Genomic DNA, 16715 nt, shown 5'->3' on the forward strand with positions numbered 1-16715 from the left:
AGGTTGTCCCACGTGGGGCTCTCAGTCTTAATCCCCATTTTACAGGTGAGGGAACGGAGGCACAGAGAAGTTAGGTGATTTGCCCGAGGTCACACAGCAGACAAGTGGCGGAGGCGGGATTAGAACTCATGACCTCTGACTCCCAAGCCCGGGCTCTTTCCACTAGTCCTTCTCAGATCTCTTCCCAAGCGCTTAGTACAGTGCTCTGCACATAGTAAGCGCTCAATAAATACGATTGATTGATTGATTGATCTCATCTCTAATCCATCCTAATCCTCCTGCATTTCAGCTGCGTGCGCCGTGTGTAAATGTCTGACACCGTACGGAACACGGGACACCGTGACATGGTACGGGTTGACACCATTGAGCTCATCGTGCCCACATCTCCCCTAGTCCACCCAAGCCTTTTTGGAAACCTGCCTTTTTTTTTAAACATTTGCCTGCCGCAGCCACCTCTCCGCAGTTTGTCACTAACACAGATCTCAAAATGTCTGGGCCTGGAATGCCCCCAATCCCTCTGCCCCTCCGCCAAGCTCGCTCTCTTCCTCCCTTCAAGGCCCTGCTGAGAGCTCACCTCCTCCAGGAGGCCTTCCCACACTGAGCCCCTTCCTTCCTCTCCCCCTCGTCCCCCTCTCCATCCCCCCCATCTTACCTCCTTCCCTTCCCCACAGCACCTGTATATAGGTATATATGTTTGTACATATTTATTACTGTATTTATTTATTTATTTTACTTGTACATATCTATTCTATTTATTTTATTTTGTTAGTATGTTTGGTTTTGTTCTCTGTCTCCCCCTTTTAAACTGTGAGCCCACTGTTGGGTAGGGACTGTCTCTATATGTTGCCAATTTGGACTTCCCAAGCGCTTAGTACAGTGCTCTGCACATAGTAAGCGCTCAATAAATACGATTGATTGATGAGTTGCATTTGGCCCTGTCAACCATCCCCTTCTCTGGGAAAAAATCTACCTTTGGCTTAACTGACACTGCCCTCTCCCGGGTCTCCTATCTCTCTGGCTGCTCATTTTCAGCCTCATTTGTAATCTCTTCCTCTGCCTCCCGCTGTATGAATCCTTCAGGGTCCAGTTTTGGACCTTCAAGATCTCTTCTCCCTTGGAGAATTCATTCCCCCTCCATGGCTTCAACTACCAGGTCCATAAGAAGCTTCCGTGAGAAGCTGCGTGGCTCAGTGGAAGGAGCCCGGGCTTTGGAGTCAGTGGTCGTGGGTTCAAATCCTGGCGCTGCCAATTGTCAGCTGTGTGACCCTGGGCAAGTCACTTCTCTGGGCCTCAGTTACCTCGTCTGTAAAATGGGGGTTGACTGTGAGCCCCCCGTGGGACAACCTGATCACCTTGTATTCCCCCAGCACTTAGAACAGTGCTTCGCACATAGTAAGTGCTTAATAAATGCCATCATTATTATTATTATAAGGGTGATTCCCAATCCGACAGCTCCAGCCCCGATCTCTCTCCCCTGACTAGACTGTGAGCCCATTGTGGGGTAGGGATTATCTCTATCTGTTGCCAAATTGTACTTTCCAAGCGCTTAGTACAGTGCTCTGCACCCAGTAAGCACTCAATAAATATGACTGAATGAGTGGCTAATCTCACATTTTCTTCAGCCTTCAGGACACCTACTTGGATGTCTTGCCACCACTTCGCATATATCATCATCATCAATCGTATTTATTGAGCGCTTACTATGTGCAGAGCACTGGACTAAGCGCTTGGGAAGTCCAAATTGGCAACATATAGAGACAGTCCCTACCCAACAGTGGGCTCACAGTCTAAAAGGGGGAGACAGAGAACAAAACCAAACATACTAACAAAACAAAATAAATAGAATAGATATGTACGTCAGATAAATGAATAAATAAATAAATAGAGAATATATATATATATATATCAGCATATATATAGAAGATCCAGTCACCCGGGGCCATCGATCTCCCAAGTAACTGGCTGGGATTCACTTCTGGCCCCTACCAGCCTCAAGGTTGGGGGAGACCAACAGGATTTAGTGATGGATTGAATACGTGAGTTGAATGACAGAGAGGAGTCAGGGATAACACCCGTCTACAGCGTCCAAAACAGAACTCTTCATCTCCCCTCCCGAACCCTGTCCTCACCCTGACTTTTCCATCACTGTAGACAGCACCCCCATCTTTCCTAGTCACTTAACTTGTCTGTGCCTCAGTTACCTCATCTGTAAAATGGGGATGAAGACTGTGAGCCCCACGTGGGACAACTTGATCACCTTGTATCTTCCCCAGCGCTTAGAACAGTGCTTTCTAAGCACATAGTAAGTGCTTAACAAATGCCACCATTATTACTATTATTTTATCTACCCCAGTGCTTAGAACAGTGCCAGGCATATAGTAAGTGCTTAACAAATACTATAATAATAATAATAATTTGGCAATGAGGAGATGATTGGTCAATCCTGAGACTGAATGGTTTGAAAAACAGATAGTAGTGGATCAAGAAGGGATTGTAGTTAATTCACAATTAATTTTGATGCCTGTCTCGCCCAGCTGTAGACTGTGAGCCCGTTGTTGGGCAGCGATTGTCTCTCTTTGTTCCTGCATTGTGCTTTCCAAGCGCTTGCACAGAGTAAGCGCTCAATAAATACGATTGAATGAATGAATGAATCAGTAAGGCTTGGAACCAAAAGGGTCACCTGTCTACATAATAATGGCATTTATTAAGCACTCATATAGTCAACGCTTAATAAATGCCATCATTATTATTATTATTATTATGTGCAAAGCACTGTTCTAAGCGCTGGGGAGGTTACAAGGTGATCAGGTTGTCCCAAGTGGGGCTCACAGTCCTCCGCCTTATCTCCTTCCCCTCCCCACGGCACCTGTATATATGTTTGTACGTATTTATTACTCTATTTATTTATTTTATTTGTACATATTTATTCTATTTATTTTATTTTGTTAATATGTTTTGTTTTGTGTCTCCCCCTTCTAGACTGTGAGCCCACTGTTGGGTAGGGACCGTCTCTATATGTTGCCAACTTGTACTTCCCAAGCGCCTAGTACAGTGCCCTGCACTCAGTAGGTGCTCAATAAATACGATTCAATGAATGCTGCCGACTTGTACTTCCCAAGCGCTGGTTACAGTGCTCTGCACACAGTGCGTGGCTCAGTGGAAAGAGCCCGGGCTTTGGAGTCAGAGGTCATGGGTTCAAATCCCGGCTCTGCCAGTTGTCAGCTGTGCGGCTTTGGGCGAGTCACTTAACGTCTCTGGGCCTCAGTTCCCTCATCTGTAAAATGGGGGTGAAGACTGTGAGTCCCACGTGGGACAACCTGATCACCTTGTACCCTGTATCTACCTTCCCCTTCTAGACTGTGAGCCCGCTGTTGGGTAGGGACTGTCTCTATGTGTTGCCGACTTGTACTTCCCAAGCGCTTAGTACAGTGCTCTGCACACAGTAAGCGCTCAATAAATACGATTGATTGATTGATTGTATCTACCCCAGCGCTTAGAACAGTGCCTTGCACATAGTAAGCGCTTAAAAAATACCAACATTATTATTATTATTAATAAATACGAACGAATGAATGAAAAGTGGATTTTTCCCCTCAGTCCTGCGCATGGCAAGCGTTAAAGCAAAACGTGGAAAAGTGGATTTTTTTTTTCTCACCCAGTCCTGCGCACGGCCAACGTTGAAGCAAAATATGATCGCTCACCCAGCGATTTGATCTGGATGGTGCAGGAGAAATGGTGATTAATCAATCAATCAATCAATCAATCAATCAATCGTATTTATTGAGCTCTTACTGTGTGCAGAGCACTGTACTAAGCGCTTGGGAAGTACAAGTTGGCAACATATAGAGACAGTCCCTACCCAATAGTGGGCTCACAGTCTAAAAGGGGGAGACAGAGCACAAAACCAAACATACTAATACAATAAAATAAATAGAATAGATATGTACAAGTAAAATCAATCAATCGTATTTATTGAGCGCTTACTGTGTGCAGAGCACTGTACTAAGCGCTTGGGAAGTACAAGTTGGCAACATATAGAGACGGTCCCTACCCAACAGTGGGCTCACAGTCTAAAAGGGGGAGACAGAGAACAAAACCAAACATACTAACAAAATAAAATAAATAGAATTGGGAAGCAGCATGGCTCAGTGAGAAGAGCATGGGCTTTGGAGTCAGAGGTCATGGGTTCAAATCCCGGCTCTACCCTTGTCAGCTGTGTAATTTTGGGCCAGTCACTTCACTCCTCTGGGCCTCAAGTTCCCTCATCTGTAAAATGGGGATGAAGACTGTGAGCCCCCCCGTGGGACAACCTGATCACCTTGTAACCTCCCCAGCACTTAGAACAGTGCTTTGCACATAGTAAGCGCTTAAAAAATACCATTATTATTATTATTATATGTACAGGTAAAATAAATCATCATCATCATCAATCGTATTTACTGAGCGCTTACTATGTGCAGAGCACTGTACTAAGCGCTTGGGACGTACAAATTGGCAACATATAGAGACAGTCCCTACCCAACAGTGGGCTCACAGTCTAAACAGGGGAGACAGAGAACAAAACCAAACATACTAACAAAATAAAATAAATAGAATAGATCAATCAATCAATCAATCAATCGTATTTCTTGAGCGCTTACTATGTGCAGAGCACTGTACTAAGCGCTTGGGAAGTACAAATTGGCAACGTCTAGAGCCAGTCCCTACCCAACAGTGGGCTCACAGTCTAAAAGGGGGAGACAGAGAAGAAAACCAAACATACTAACAAAATAAAATAAATAGGATAGATATGTACAAGTAAAATAAATAAATAAATAGAGTAATAAATATGTACAAAAATATATACAGGTGCTGTGGGGAAGGGAAGGAGGGAAGATGGAGGGGGAGAAGAAGGAAGGGGCTCAGTCTGGGAAGGCCTCCTGGATTAATTGATTGATTGGCCTCCTGGATTAATTGATTAATTGATTGGCCTCCTGGATTAATTGATTAATTGATTGGCCTCCTGGATTAACTGATTAATTGATTGGCCTCCTGGATTAACTGATTAAGTGATTGGCCTCCTGGATTAATTGATTAAGTGATTGGCCTCCTGGATTAATCGATTAATTGATTGGCCTCCTGGATTAATTGATTGGCCTCCTGGATTAACTGATTAAGTGATTGGCCTCCTGGATTAATAAGTGATTGGCCTCCTGGATTAATTGATTAATTGATTGGCCTCCTGGATTAATTGATTAAGTGATTGGCCTCCTGGATTAATTGATTAAGTGATTGGCCTCCTGGATTAATCGATTAATTGATTGGCCTCCTGGATTAATTGATTGGCCTCCTGGATTAATTGATTAAGTGATTGGCCTCCTGGATTAATTAAGTGATTGGCTTCCTGGATTAATTGATTAATTGATTGGCCTCCTGGATTAACTGATTAAGTGATTGGCCTTTGGGATTAATTGATTGGCTTCCGGGATTAATTGATTAATTGATTGGTTGCCAGGGCGACCGGGGCCTCACCACACAAGCCCCGCTGAGAGGGCTGACTGACAGGGGAGGCCCCCCCCCCCCCCCCCCCACCACCGAGCGAGCCCCGCGCATGCGCACGCGGCCCGGTGGCGCGCGCCGGTGGGAGGGCGGGCTTCGCGCGTGCGCGGCCGGGTGCGCGTGCGGCCGCCGGCTGCCATCTTGCCCCCGCGCGCGCGCGGGCGCGCGCCGGCGGGCGGTGAGGGAGCGGGAGGGCGCGCGGGCGGGCGGCCTGGCGCCTCCGTTCTCCTCAGCCCGGCGCCTCCGTTCTCCTCAGCCCGGCGCCGTCCGTCCTTCCTTCCTTCGTTCGTTCGTTCGTTCGTTCGTTCGTTCGTTCGTTCCTTCTCCTCAGCCGCCATCGCCGCCATCGCCATGCCGTCCGTGCCGCTGCCGCCCAAAGAGAGTAACCTGTTCAAGCGCATTCTGGTGAGCGACGGAGGGAGGCCCGGAGGCCCCACAACCCAGCTTCTCCCCCTCCCCCCTACACTCGCCAAGTCACTTTTTCTTTCATTCATTCATTCATTCATTCATTCATTCAGTCATTCATTCAGTCGTATTTATTGAGCGCTTACTACTGGGCCTCAGTTACCTCACCTGTTAAATGGGGGTTGAATGCCCTCCCTCCCCACATCTTCCTCCCTTCAAGGCCCTACTGAGAGCTCGCCTCCTCCAGGAGGCCTTCCCACACTCAGCCCCCTCCTTTTTTTTAAAAAAAAATGGCATTTATTAAGCGCTTACTATGTGCAAAGCACTGTTCTAAGCGCTGGGGGGTTACTGCTATAATAATAATATATAATAATAATAATAATAATAATATATGTTGCCAACTTGTTTTCCCAAGCGCTTAGTACAGTGCTCTGCACATAGTAAGCGCTCAATAAATACGATTGATGATGATAATAATGGCATTTATTAAGCGCTTACTATGTGCAAAGCACTGTTCTAAGCGCTGGGGGGTTACTACAATAATAATAATATATATAATAATAATAATAATAATATATGTTGCCAATTTGTACTTCCCAAGCGCTTAGTACAGTGCTGTGCACGTAGTAAGCGCTCAATAAATACGGTTGATGATAATAATGGCATTTATTAAGCGCTTACTATGTGCAAAGCGCTGTTCTAAGCGCTGGGGGGGTTACTACAATAATAATAATATTAATAATAATAATAATAATAATAATATATGTTGCCAATTTGTACTTCCCAAGCGCTTAGTACAGTGCTCTGCACATGGTAAGCGCTCAATAAATACGATTGATGATGATAATAATGGCATTTATTAAGCGCTTACTATGTGCAAAGCGCTGTTCTAAGCGCTGGGGGGTTACTACAATAATAATAATATATGTAATAATAATAATATATGTTGCCAACTTGTTTTCCCAAGTGCTTAGTACAGTGCTCTGCACATAGTAAGCGCTCAATAAATACGATTGATGATGATAATAATGGCATTTATTAAGCGCTTACTATGTGCAAAGCACTGTTCTAAGCACTGGGGGGTTACTACAATAATAATAATATATGTAATAATAATAATAATATATGTTGCCAATTTGTACTTCCCAAGCGCTTAGTACAGTGCTCTGCACATAGTAAGCGCTCAATAAATGCGATTGATGATGATAATAATGGCATTTATTAAGCGCTTACTATGTGCAAAGCACTGTTCTAAGTGCTGGGCGGTTACTACAACAATAATAATAATAATATATGTAATAATAATAATAATAATAATATATGTTGCCAATTTGTACTTCCCAAGCGCTAAGTACAGTGCTCTGCACATAGTAAGCGCTCAATAAATGCGATTGATGACAATAATGGCATTTATTAAGCACTTACTATGTGCCAAGCACTGTTCTAAGCGCTGGGGGGTTACAATAATAATAATAATAATGGCATTTATTAAGCGCTTATGTGCAAAGCACTGTTCTAAACGCTGGGGGGTTACAATAATAATAATAATAATAATGGCATTTATTAAGCGCTTACTCTGTGCAAAGTACTGTTCTAAGCGCTGGGGGGTTACAATAATAATAATGATGGCATTTATTAATCATCAATCAATCGTATTTATTGAGCGCTTACTGTGTGCAGAGCACTGTACTAAACGCTTGGGAAGTACAAGCTGGCAAAGCACTGTTCTAAGCGCTGGGGGGGTTTACAATAATAATAATAATAATGACATTAAGCGCTTACTATGTGCAAAGCACTGTTCTAAGCGCTGGGGAGGTTACAAGGTGATCAGGTTGTCCCACGGAGGGGCTCACAGTCTTCATCCCCATTTGACAGATGAGGTCACTGAGGCCCAGAGAAGTGAAGTGACTTGCCCAAAGTCACACAGCTGACAAGTGATGGAGCCGGGATTTGAACCCATGACCTCCGACTCCAAAGCCCGGGCTCTTTCCACTGAGCCACGCTGCTTCTCAAGGTGATCAGGTTGTCCCATGGGGGGCTCACAGTCTTAATCCCGATTTTACAGATGAGGGAACTGAGGCATAGAGAAGTTAAGTGACTTGTCCAAAGTCACCCAGCTGACAGTTGGCGGAGCTGGGATTTGAACCCATGACCTCTGACTCCAAAGCCCGGGCTCTTTCCACTGAGCCACGCTGCTGCTCCTTCCTCTCCCCTACCTCCCCCTCTCCATCCCCCCCCGCCTTACCTCCTTCCCTTCCCCACAGCACCTGTATATATGTTTGTACGTATTTATTACTCTATTTATTCATTTTACTTGTACAAATCTATTCTATTTACTTTATTTTGTTAATATGTTTGGTTTTGTTCTCTGTCTCCCCCTTCTAGACTGTGAGCCCACTGTTGGGTAGGGACTGTCTCTATATGTTGCCGACTTGTACTTCCCAAGCGCCTAGTACAGTGCTCTGCACACAGTAAGCGCTCAATAAATACGATTGATTGATTGATTGATTTTACTTGTACATATCTATTCTATTTTATTTTGTTAGTATGTTTGGTTTTGTTCTCTGTCTCCCCCTTTTAGACTGTGAGCCCACTGTTGGGTAGGGACTGTCTCTGTATGTTGCCAACTTGTACTTCCCAAGCGCTTAGTACAGTGCTCTGCACACAATAAGCGCTCAATAAGTACGATTGATTGATTTATTTTACTTGTACATATCTATTCTATTTATTTTATTTTGTTAGTATGTTTGGTTTTGTTCTCCATCTCCCCCTTTTAGACTGTGAGCCCACTGTTGGGTAGGGACTGTCTCTATATGTTGCCAACTTGTACTTCCCAAGCGCTTAGTACAGTGCTCTGCACACAGTAAGTGCTCAATAAATACGATTGATTGATTGATTTTGCTTGTACATATCTATTCTATTTATTTTATTTTGTTAATATGTTTGGTTTTGTTCTCTGTCTCCCCCTTCTAGACTGTGAGCCTACTGTTGAGTAGGGACTGTCTCTATATGTTGCCAACTTGTACTTCCCAAGCGCTTAGTACAGTGCTGTGCACACAGTAAGCGCTCAATAAATACAATTGATTGATTGATTTCCCACACTGAGCCCCCTCCTTTTTTTTTAATGACATTTATTAAGCACTTACTATGTGCAAAGCACTGTTCTAAGTGCTGGGGGGGTTACAATAATAATAATAATAATGATGGCATTTATTAAGCACTTATTATGTGCAAAGCACTGTTCTAAGCGCTGGGGGGTTACAATAATAATAATAATAATAATGATGGCATTTATTAAGTGCTTACTATGTTCAAAGCACCGTTCTAAGCGCTGGGGGGGTTACAAGGTGATAAGGTTGTCCCATGGGGGGCTCACAGTCTTAATCCCCATTTTACAGATGAGGTAACTGAGGCATAGAGAAGTTAAGTGGCTTGCCCAAAGTCACACAGCTGACAATTGGTGGAGCTGGGATTTGAACCCATGACCTCTGACTCCAAAGCCCGGGCTCTTTCCACTGAGCCACGCTGCTGCTCCTTCCTCGCCCCCTCCTCCCCCTCTCCATCCCCCCCGCCTTAACCTCCTTTCCTTCCCCACAGCACCTGTATATATGTTTGTACGTATTTATTACTCTATTTATTTATTTTACTTGTACATATCTATTCTATTTATTTTATTTTGTTAATATGTTTTGTTTTGTTCTCTGTCTCCCCCTTCTAGACTGTGAGCCCACTGTTGGGTAGGGACCGTCTCTATATGTTGCCAACTTGTACTTCCCAAGCGCCTAGTACAGTGCTCTGCACACAGTGCTCAATAAATACGATTGATTGATTGGTGACTCTGAGCCCCCCATGGGACAACCTGATCACCTTGTAACCTCCCCAACGTTTCGAACAGTGCTTTGCAAATAGTAAGCACTTAATAAATGCCATCATTATTATTATTCCCACCCTGACCCCCCTTCCCCCTTCTCCCCCTCCCCTTCTTCCCCCCCTCCCCCCCACACTTTCTCCCCCCCCCCTACACTCGGCAAGTCACTTCTCTGGTCCTCAGTTATTTCATCTATTAAATGGGGATTCACTCTGATCCCCCCCATGGGACAACCTGATTACCTTGTAACCTCCCCAGCGCTTTGAACAGTGCTTTGCACATAGTAAGCGCTTAATAAATGCTATCATTATTATTATTCATTCATTCATTCATCCATTCATTCAATCGTATTTATTGAGCGCTTACTGTGTGCAGAGTATTGTACTAAGCGCTTGGGAAGTACGAGTTGGCAACATATAGAGACGGTCCCTACCCAACAGTGGGCTCACAGTCTAGAAGGGGGAGACAGAGAACAAAACAAAACATATTAACAAAATAAAATAAATAGAATATGTACAGATAATAGTAATATAATAGTATTCCCACCCTGACCCCCCCATTCCTCCTCCCCCTCCCCTTTTGCCCCCCCATTTTCTCCCCCCCCCACTCTCTCCCCTCTCCCCCCACACTCATTTATAATAATGATGGCATTTATTAAGCACTTAATATGTGCAAAGCACTGTTCATTCATTCATTCATTCAATCGTATTGAGCGCTTACTGTGTGCAGAGCACTGTACTAAGCGCTTGGGAAGTACAGGTTGGCAACATATAGAGACGGTCCCTACCCAACAGTAGGCTCACAGTCTAGAAGGGGGAGACAGAGAACAAAACAAAACATATTAACAAAATAAAATAAATAGATTATGTACAAATAAATAATTAGAGTAATATAATATAATGTACAAATAAAATAAATAGAGTAATAAATGCGTACAAGCATATATACATGTACACAGGTGCTGTGGGGAGGGGAAGGAGGGAAGAGTGGGAGAGGAAGGAGGGGCTCAGTTTGGGAAGGCCTACTGTTCTAAGTGCTGGGGAGGTTACAAGGTGATCAGGTTGTCCCACGGGGGGGCTCCCAGTCTTCACCCCCATTTTACAGATGAGGGAACTGAGGCCCAGAGAAGTGAAGTGACTTGCCCAAAGTCACAGAGCTGACAAGTGGCGGAGTTGGGATTCAAACCCATGACCTCTGACTCCAAAGCCCGGGCTCTTTCCACTGAGCCACACTGCTTCCCCCCGTGCTCTCCCCCCCACCCCCCCCAGCCCCTGCCCACCTCCTGCCCCTCTTCCCCCCACCGCACTCTCTCCTCCCTCCTCCTTGAGTCTGCTGTTGGGTATGGACCGTCTCTATATGTTGCCAGCTTGTACTTCCCAAGCACTTAGTACAGTGTTCTGCACACAGTAAGCGCTCATTAAATACGATTGATTGATTGGTTGTACTTCCCAAGCGCTTAGTACAATGATCTGCACACAGTAAGCTCTCAAATACAATTGAATGAATGAATTCCTCTCCCCCTCCACTATCTCTCCCCTCCTGTCCCCTCCCTCTCCTTCCTCCTCCCTCCCCCTCCCCCCTCCTCCTGCCCCTTCCCCTCCACATTCTCTCTCTCTCCCTGCCCTTCCCTCCCCCCCAATCATAATAATAATGATATTTGTTAAAGCCTTACTACGTGCCAAGCACTGTTCTAAGCACTGTTGTAAATATAAGGTGATCAAGTTGTCCCATGTGGAGCTCAGATGAAGAAACTGAGGCCCAGAGAAGCGAAGCGACCTGCCAAAGGCCACACAGCAGACGAGCGGCGGAGTCGGGATTCGACTGGCCCTAGGCCGTGCTCTCTCCCTTCCTGCCCCTCGCTCCCCACCTTTCCCGTTTGTCCAGGCCGCAGCCTCCCAGGGAAGCCCCCCTACTCTCACCTCTCCCACAGGGGTCCTTTCCCTGCCTCCCAATCCACTCCGCATTTCCCCGTCTGTGTGGTCACCTGGCTCCGGTGCCCCTTTCCCAAGCGCCCTGGTCACTCTTCTCTGCCCCCTTCTTCATCCCCTTCTTCACACACACTTCATTCTGCCCTCCCATTTCCCCCTCCAGCCTTAGACTCCTGCCCTCCCCTCCAACATCAGGCCTCTTTCTTGGCCTTTTCACTTCCCACCTCACCTTCTAGTTGTCTAACCAAATAATGCGTTTGGAGTAACAGTGGACTGGATTGTCAGTGGGTGTTTTTTTTGTTTTTTTTTTTTGTTATGCCACATGTTTGGAATGGCCACCCTTTGGAAGAGTGTCGCCAGCCCGTTGAGTATTTGAACAAATACTCTGCTCAGCTATTTTTTTGAGAAGGAGTGACTGAGTTGTTTGGCATTTCCAGGCCAATTAAAATGCAGTCGCGGCTTCATCCTCGGCATCCTTCGCCTCATTCGATTGCATAGGAATTGACTTCTAAAGTTGCTTGGCGCTGGTTTTGATGCGGAGGGTTTGGGAAACTTTGTGCGGGAGGGGAAACTCCGGGAAGAGGCGAGAGGGCACCCATCGTACCCACAGAAAGAACCTGGCAGTCAGAGGACTTGAATTCTCGTGGGTCATGCACCTGCTGTATTACCTTGGGCTAGTCACTTAATGTCTCCGTTCCTCAGTTTCCTTGCCTGTGAGATGGGGATTCAATACCTGTTCTCCCTCCTATTTTGATTGTGAGCCCCACGTGAGACCTGATTACCTTGTGTCTACCGCGCCGCTTAGTACAGTGCTTGGCACGTAGTAAGCACTCAACAAATACCGTTATAATTATTACTCTTATTGTGATGGCTGTTCGGAGAAGGAGAGGGTTGGAATCAGGCTTGCCTATCTCCGTATTTATATTCTAATGCTCTCCCTAAGTTCCGTTACCCTTCTGAGCCTGGAAGTTCAGGATCAACGAGATCGATTTTTGTTTTTGTGATCGATATGTTGGAGATGGCAATTTCTGGCTGTAATATTGATCGTGAAGAGATTTTTCTGGCTGCCCTTTTCCACAAGCCATTAGGTTTTAAAATCATTTAAAATATTTGATTATAGGATGTATAGGATGGAACACTACTGGTAAAGCCACCTACTTGGCTATAAACAAATGATTAATTTTAGAACAGTTAAATATTATCATTCACAATCTGTCCACCACTACTTCTGCTGTGGTACGTCTGACTTTCTAGACTTCATACTTGTTTCTCTTTCAAAATCTTTAAAGTGGTGTGTAATGTTTTGGAAAAATGTCTCCTTCCTTCGTCTTGCCTTTCAATATTATGAGAGAAATGTTTTATAAAGCAGTATAGAGTATAACATTTTAAAGGACATTAACAACTTGAACAAAGAATTAGGTTTGAAAAATAACTTCATGGATAGATCATGAAGTTTCTCACCTTTCAGTCATTCATTTCACCCTCACCACTTCTTTCTGGGATATCTCCCCCACCCACCCCCCAAACTGGATACAGATCTGGCTTATCTTAAATACTGCCTACAGGTTGTTTGACCTATGTTTGAGACAATGGACATTATATCTAGAGACAATAGGCGATGCTTAGGAAAGAAAGGACTTGTACTCATCAATTTGGGAATGACTTCATATTTTTTCCAAAAAGAGAAATGCAGTCCCCTTGACCTTCTCCAGTAGTTGTCCTGTTTGGAAGTAATATTCAGAACTCAGAGAAGTTGTTTTTGTTTTTGGGGTTTGTTTTTTTTTGAGGCTGCAGTAGAAAGGAAGAGCGAAGCTTCTTTGTCTGATTTCTGATATACACTTGAAAATTTTTACAAGGGCACATTTGTTAAAATTCACTTTTTTTGGTAATAGCCTCTTATTTCAAAAACTTTGCAGCCGAGTCCAGGAAGATTATAAAGCAAATGTGCTAACGGACATTCCTAAGCTACTTAGGTCTGTAGTTTTGAGCAATTAGCCCTTTTGCCGAAATAGCTAATACCGTAGCTTAAATATTAAAGTACGGACTCATCTCTGAATTGATCAGGCCTGGACCCAAGCCAAATGTGTGCAAATCCAGTTAACTTGGAGAGAAGCTGTCATCTTCCTCTTCTCCTCTGCCCCTCCTGCACTGCCACCAACACCAGTAGTTAAGGGGAGAGCAGTAATCTTGACTGAGTTCAAAGGGGAGTGAGCAAGAAGTTGGCATCGGGAAGAGTGAAACTGAGGCACAGGTTGGCTTGAGAGGATAGACGGGGTGAAGCTGGGGTCTTGTGGGAGAAATAGTGGGGAGAGAGCTGAGAATATGTAAAGCCAGTGCTCAGGAATATCTGCCTTATGTGGAGGGAATAGGGAGCCATTGGAGGGGTTTGAAAGGGCGGGGTGAAGTGCACAGAATACTACTACAAATAATAAATTGGTTAAGCGCTTAATATGTGCCAAGCACTGTTTTAAGCCCTGGGGTAGATACAAGGTGATTAGGTAGGACAGAGTCCCTGTCCCACACAGGGCTCACAGACTCAATCCCCATTTTCCAGATGAGGGAACTGAGGCCCAGAGAAGCGAAGTGACTTGTCTAAGATCACACAGCAGACAAGTGGCAGAGCTGGGATTAGAACCCATGACCTCCAGGCTTCCAGGCCTGTGTACTATGCCTTGCTTCTTAATGACATTTTAAAGAAAATGATCTGGGTAGCAGAGTGAAGTATGGAATGGAGAGGGGAGAGACTGGAATTTGCGCAATCAATCGATTGTATTGAGCTCTTACGGTGTGCAGAGCACTGTACTAAGTGCTTGGGAGAGTACAATACAACAATAAACAGACACATTCCCTGCCCAGGAGGCTAATGCAGTAGTTAAACTAGGGTGTGACAGTGCCTGGGCCGGCATGGTAACTGTTTGGGTGGAGAAGAAAAAGGGGCAGATCCTGGAAGTGTTGCGGAGAACGAACCTACAGGATTTGGTGACTGAGTGAATAAGGGGACTGGAAGAAATGGAAGAGTTATGGATATACTGCCACGCTTACAGGCTTGAGAGATGGAGAGAGTGGTGATGTTTCAACTGTGCTGGGAAAGTTAGGTGGAGGAGAGGATTTAGAAGGGAAAAGGATAAGTTCAGGTTTGGATACATTAAGTTTGAGGTGTTGGTGGAACATTTATGTAGCTACGTCCAGGAGGACGGAGGAAATGCAAGATTGCCAAGAAGGGGAATGGGTGGGGGTGAAGAGATTGGGGAATAGATCCTCCCCAGAGATGGTTGTTGAAGCCTGGGTTAGTAGTGGGTGAGTTTTTTTCCAAGGGAGTGAATGTATATTGAGAATAGAAAGGGACCTAGAACGGAGCCTTGAGGGACCTCCTCAGGTAGGGAGTGGGAGGCCGAGAAAGAGGGACAGAGACAGAGAAGTGGGAGGAGAGCCAGGAGTGACTGTCAGAGAAATCAAAGTTCAGTCAGGTTTCCAGGAGGAAGGGGTGGTCTGTGGTGTCCAAGGAGGCCAATCGGTCAGGGAAGATTAGGACAGAGTAGAACCCACGACAAGCCCCGTCTCTTTCCACTGAGGCACGCTGTCTCCCAGTCGAATGTTAAAACAAAAGTAGGATGCACTTCCATGAGCAGGAGAAATTCATTCATTCGATCGTATTTATTAAGTGCTTACTGTGTGCAGAGCACTGTACTAAACCCTTGGGAGAGATCAGTAGAAGAATAAACAGTGACAGTCCCTGCCCACAACGAGCTCACAGTCTAGAATGACAACATCTGAGCAGTGGCCAGTGGCTGCTGCAAAGTTATTCTAACCCATTTCTCCAAAATTTTTTCCCCAATGGCACAGCAGTCGAAAAAAAATTGCTAGGCCCTGAAGTAGACGACGTGGCCTTCTTTTTCAGAAATAACAATCAATCAGTGGTATCTGAGTGCTTGCTCTCTGCAGAGCACCGTACTAAGCTCTTGGGAGAGTACAACAGAATTAGCAGTCACGTTCACTGCCCATAACAAGCTTACGGTCCAGAGGTGGAGACAGACATATGAATAAATAAGTAATTTACAATATCATTTAAAGATATATGTATACATATAAATGTAATACATTTAAAGATATATGGGATTGGGGATGGGGCGAATAGCAAATGGCCAAAGGTCACAGAACAAAGTGTATGGGCAGCGCAGAAGTGGTGTGTCCCAAATGAGCAGCATGGCTCAGTGGAAGGAGCATGGGCTTTGGAGTCAGAGGTCATGGGTTCAAATCCTGGCTCTGCCAATTGTCAGCTGTGTGACTTTGGGCAAGTCACTTCACTTCTCTGTGCCTCAGTTACCTCATCTGGAAAATGGGGATTAAGCCTGTGAGCCCCATGTGGGACAACCTGATCACCTTGTAACCTCCCCAACGCTTAGAACAGTGCTTTGCACTTAGTAAGTGCTTAATAAATGCCATTATTATTAAATGCCGGAATAAGATCGTGTTCATGTTCAACACAAATTGTAAGTATTTCTTCCCTTATCTTTCCCAAAGGTGAGTTATGACTGCTGGCGTCTTCAAACGGCAGCAGAATTCCCATGTCGTACTTTGGAAATACCCCTATTTGCATTGAAATGAATTCCCATCCTGAAGAGCAGTCTGCGCTCTGTCTTGTTTGACTTGGCTTGACAGCGCGGCCAGGACAACGGGTCCTGCATTGACCCTGGTCATTGAACTTCAACACCAGCAATGGCTTCTTCAAATTTGGGCAGCTATATTTGCAAATATATTTGCACACACATGTCTGCACGCCCTGCTTGCTTCTCCTAGTTTTGTGAGCCGAGGCACAGTTCAATCCATGGATAGTACTTATAGAGTGCTTACTGTGTGCAGAGTACTGTTCTAAGCATTTTTCCTATTATTATTATACTATGCGATTATTCTGTGCTGAGTTAGTGATAAAAGTAATAGTAATTATAATAATAACTATGGTATTTAAGTGCTTTCTA

General features: G+C 44.9%; 1 protein-coding gene across 2 annotated transcripts in view; it reads left to right on the forward strand.

Annotated features, from left to right (window-relative positions):
* The first annotated feature begins 5833 nt into the window (after window positions 1-5833).
* Window positions 5834-16715, forward strand: part of NAA16 (N-alpha-acetyltransferase 16, NatA auxiliary subunit) — a 67120-nt gene continuing 56238 nt past the window's right edge. For both annotated transcript variants that reach the window (XM_038761598.1, XM_038761599.1), the window contains exon 1: window positions 5834-5943. In XM_038761598.1, coding sequence (XP_038617526.1) covers window positions 5890-5943 — 54 coding nt within the window. In that variant the 5' untranslated portion in view covers window positions 5834-5889. The remainder of the gene's footprint in view (window positions 5944-16715) is intronic.

Source organism: Tachyglossus aculeatus, chromosome 20, assembly GCF_015852505.1.
Source record: "Tachyglossus aculeatus isolate mTacAcu1 chromosome 20, mTacAcu1.pri, whole genome shotgun sequence".
NCBI lineage: Eukaryota > Metazoa > Chordata > Mammalia > Monotremata > Tachyglossidae > Tachyglossus > Tachyglossus aculeatus.